Source organism: Austrofundulus limnaeus, unplaced genomic scaffold (assembly GCF_001266775.1).
Source record: "Austrofundulus limnaeus strain Quisiro unplaced genomic scaffold, Austrofundulus_limnaeus-1.0 Scaffold2404, whole genome shotgun sequence".
NCBI classification, from domain to species: domain Eukaryota; kingdom Metazoa; phylum Chordata; class Actinopteri; order Cyprinodontiformes; family Rivulidae; genus Austrofundulus; species Austrofundulus limnaeus.
In genome coordinates this window covers 28,070-29,525 of record NW_013954806.1, presented here as the reverse complement: position 1 = coordinate 29,525, position 1,456 = coordinate 28,070, and the positions used below count along the sequence as shown (strand labels likewise).

The 1,456-nt window shown below is 44.0% G+C and overlaps 1 protein-coding gene across 1 annotated transcript in view; it reads left to right on the top strand.

The window, feature by feature from the left end:
* The first annotated feature begins 86 nt into the window (after positions 1 to 86).
* The window catches only part of cysltr3 (cysteinyl leukotriene receptor 3), a 7,709-nt gene continuing 6,339 nt past the window's right edge, over positions 87 to 1,456 (top strand). The window contains exon 1 of the mRNA XM_013999671.1: positions 87 to 288. Within this exon, the coding sequence (XP_013855125.1) occupies positions 104 to 288 (185 nt within the window). The 5' untranslated portion in view covers positions 87 to 103. The remainder of the gene's footprint in view (positions 289 to 1,456) is intronic.

Here is a 1,456-nt window from a genome sequence, read left to right as displayed (position 1 = left end):
AAACAGGGAAACTGTCAGTGATTCATGAACAAACTGGATGAACCTTTAACACTTTGAGTTGTTTTCTCATTAGAATTTGTCTGGTTGTGTTCTAACAGGAATAATGGTCAGCACCATCAGCACCAACATCACCAACAGCAGTGTACCGGTCAGAGCCCTGTCTCACTGTTACCATGATGACAGCACCTTTAAGTACCTTGCCTACACCTGTACCTACATCCTGGTGTTTCCTGTGGCCTTCCTCTGCAACACTGGAGCRCTGGTGGTCTTCTTCCAGATCAGAAAGAGGTCAGAACCCAGAACCAGACAAGACCGCCCAGAAGTACAGGTTTCTGTCCCTGAGGATGTTTTATAGACCCGTCTCTTTATTTATTGTTRTTCTGTAACAGCTGAGCTTGAGTTTAAATCAAACCAGAGCTTCTCAGCTGGATTTAGGTCTGGTTTTAAACTGGACTGGTCCAGGATCTTTACCTGGTTCTGATTAAACAAGAGGACTGTCCTTTAGCAGTGTGTTAAGGAAGTTGGACCTCTGTCCCGGTCTCAGATCTTTGGTAGACTCAACATAGACAGACCAGTAAATTCAGAGCTTTGCTTTTGGACTCAGCTCTTTCTTCACCATGACCGACCAAAGCAACACCATCATTACTGARGACGARGTCTCATTCSGTCRATCCATCCTACCATCACTCAGGAACMAGACAACTGGATACTTCAACTCCTCCACTTGAGGCAGAGACTCTCCCCACGACCCAGAGGGGGCATTCCACCCTTTTCCGGCCAASAACCATGGTCTCAGATTTAGAGGAACTGACTTTCATCTASGGYTGGGCAAAATGGTATTGTGTGCAAATAATCATCAGAAAAACTCTAATCGATTATTTTTGAACTTGATGATTAATAGGATTARTTCCACCAGGCAGACTGGAGATTTCCCCAGTCAGTCCGCTCAGTGCTCCTCTCTGCTTCAAATATGATGAACATTTTTTTAAAGTTCTGTAATTTATTTATCGTAACTGGTTYTACTTGGTCTAACAACACAATTTAAAAACTGATGTCTGTACTTTTGACACAGTTTGGAACTGATTTTTATGGAGAGCTAGTCTGAGTGATTTAAACTGGTCGTGACCAGGACATGCAGGCATTCAGGGACTCCAGGGGATTAATCGTTATTGGCAAAATTTATCGTGATTAATTTTTTTGCCAATATCGCCCAACCCTACTGTTACCTCTACCACTTTACATTAGGCTATGAATCACCCCAGTGCACACTGAAGGTCTTGGTTCAAAGACAGCAACAGAACCACATCATCTGCATACAGCAGAGATGAGACCCTGTGGTTCCCAAANCTGCAACACTGGAGCGCTGGTGGTCTTCTTCCAGATCAGAAAGAGGTCAGAACCCAGAACCAGACAAGACCGCCCAGAAGTACAGGTTTCTGTCCCTGAGGATGTTTTA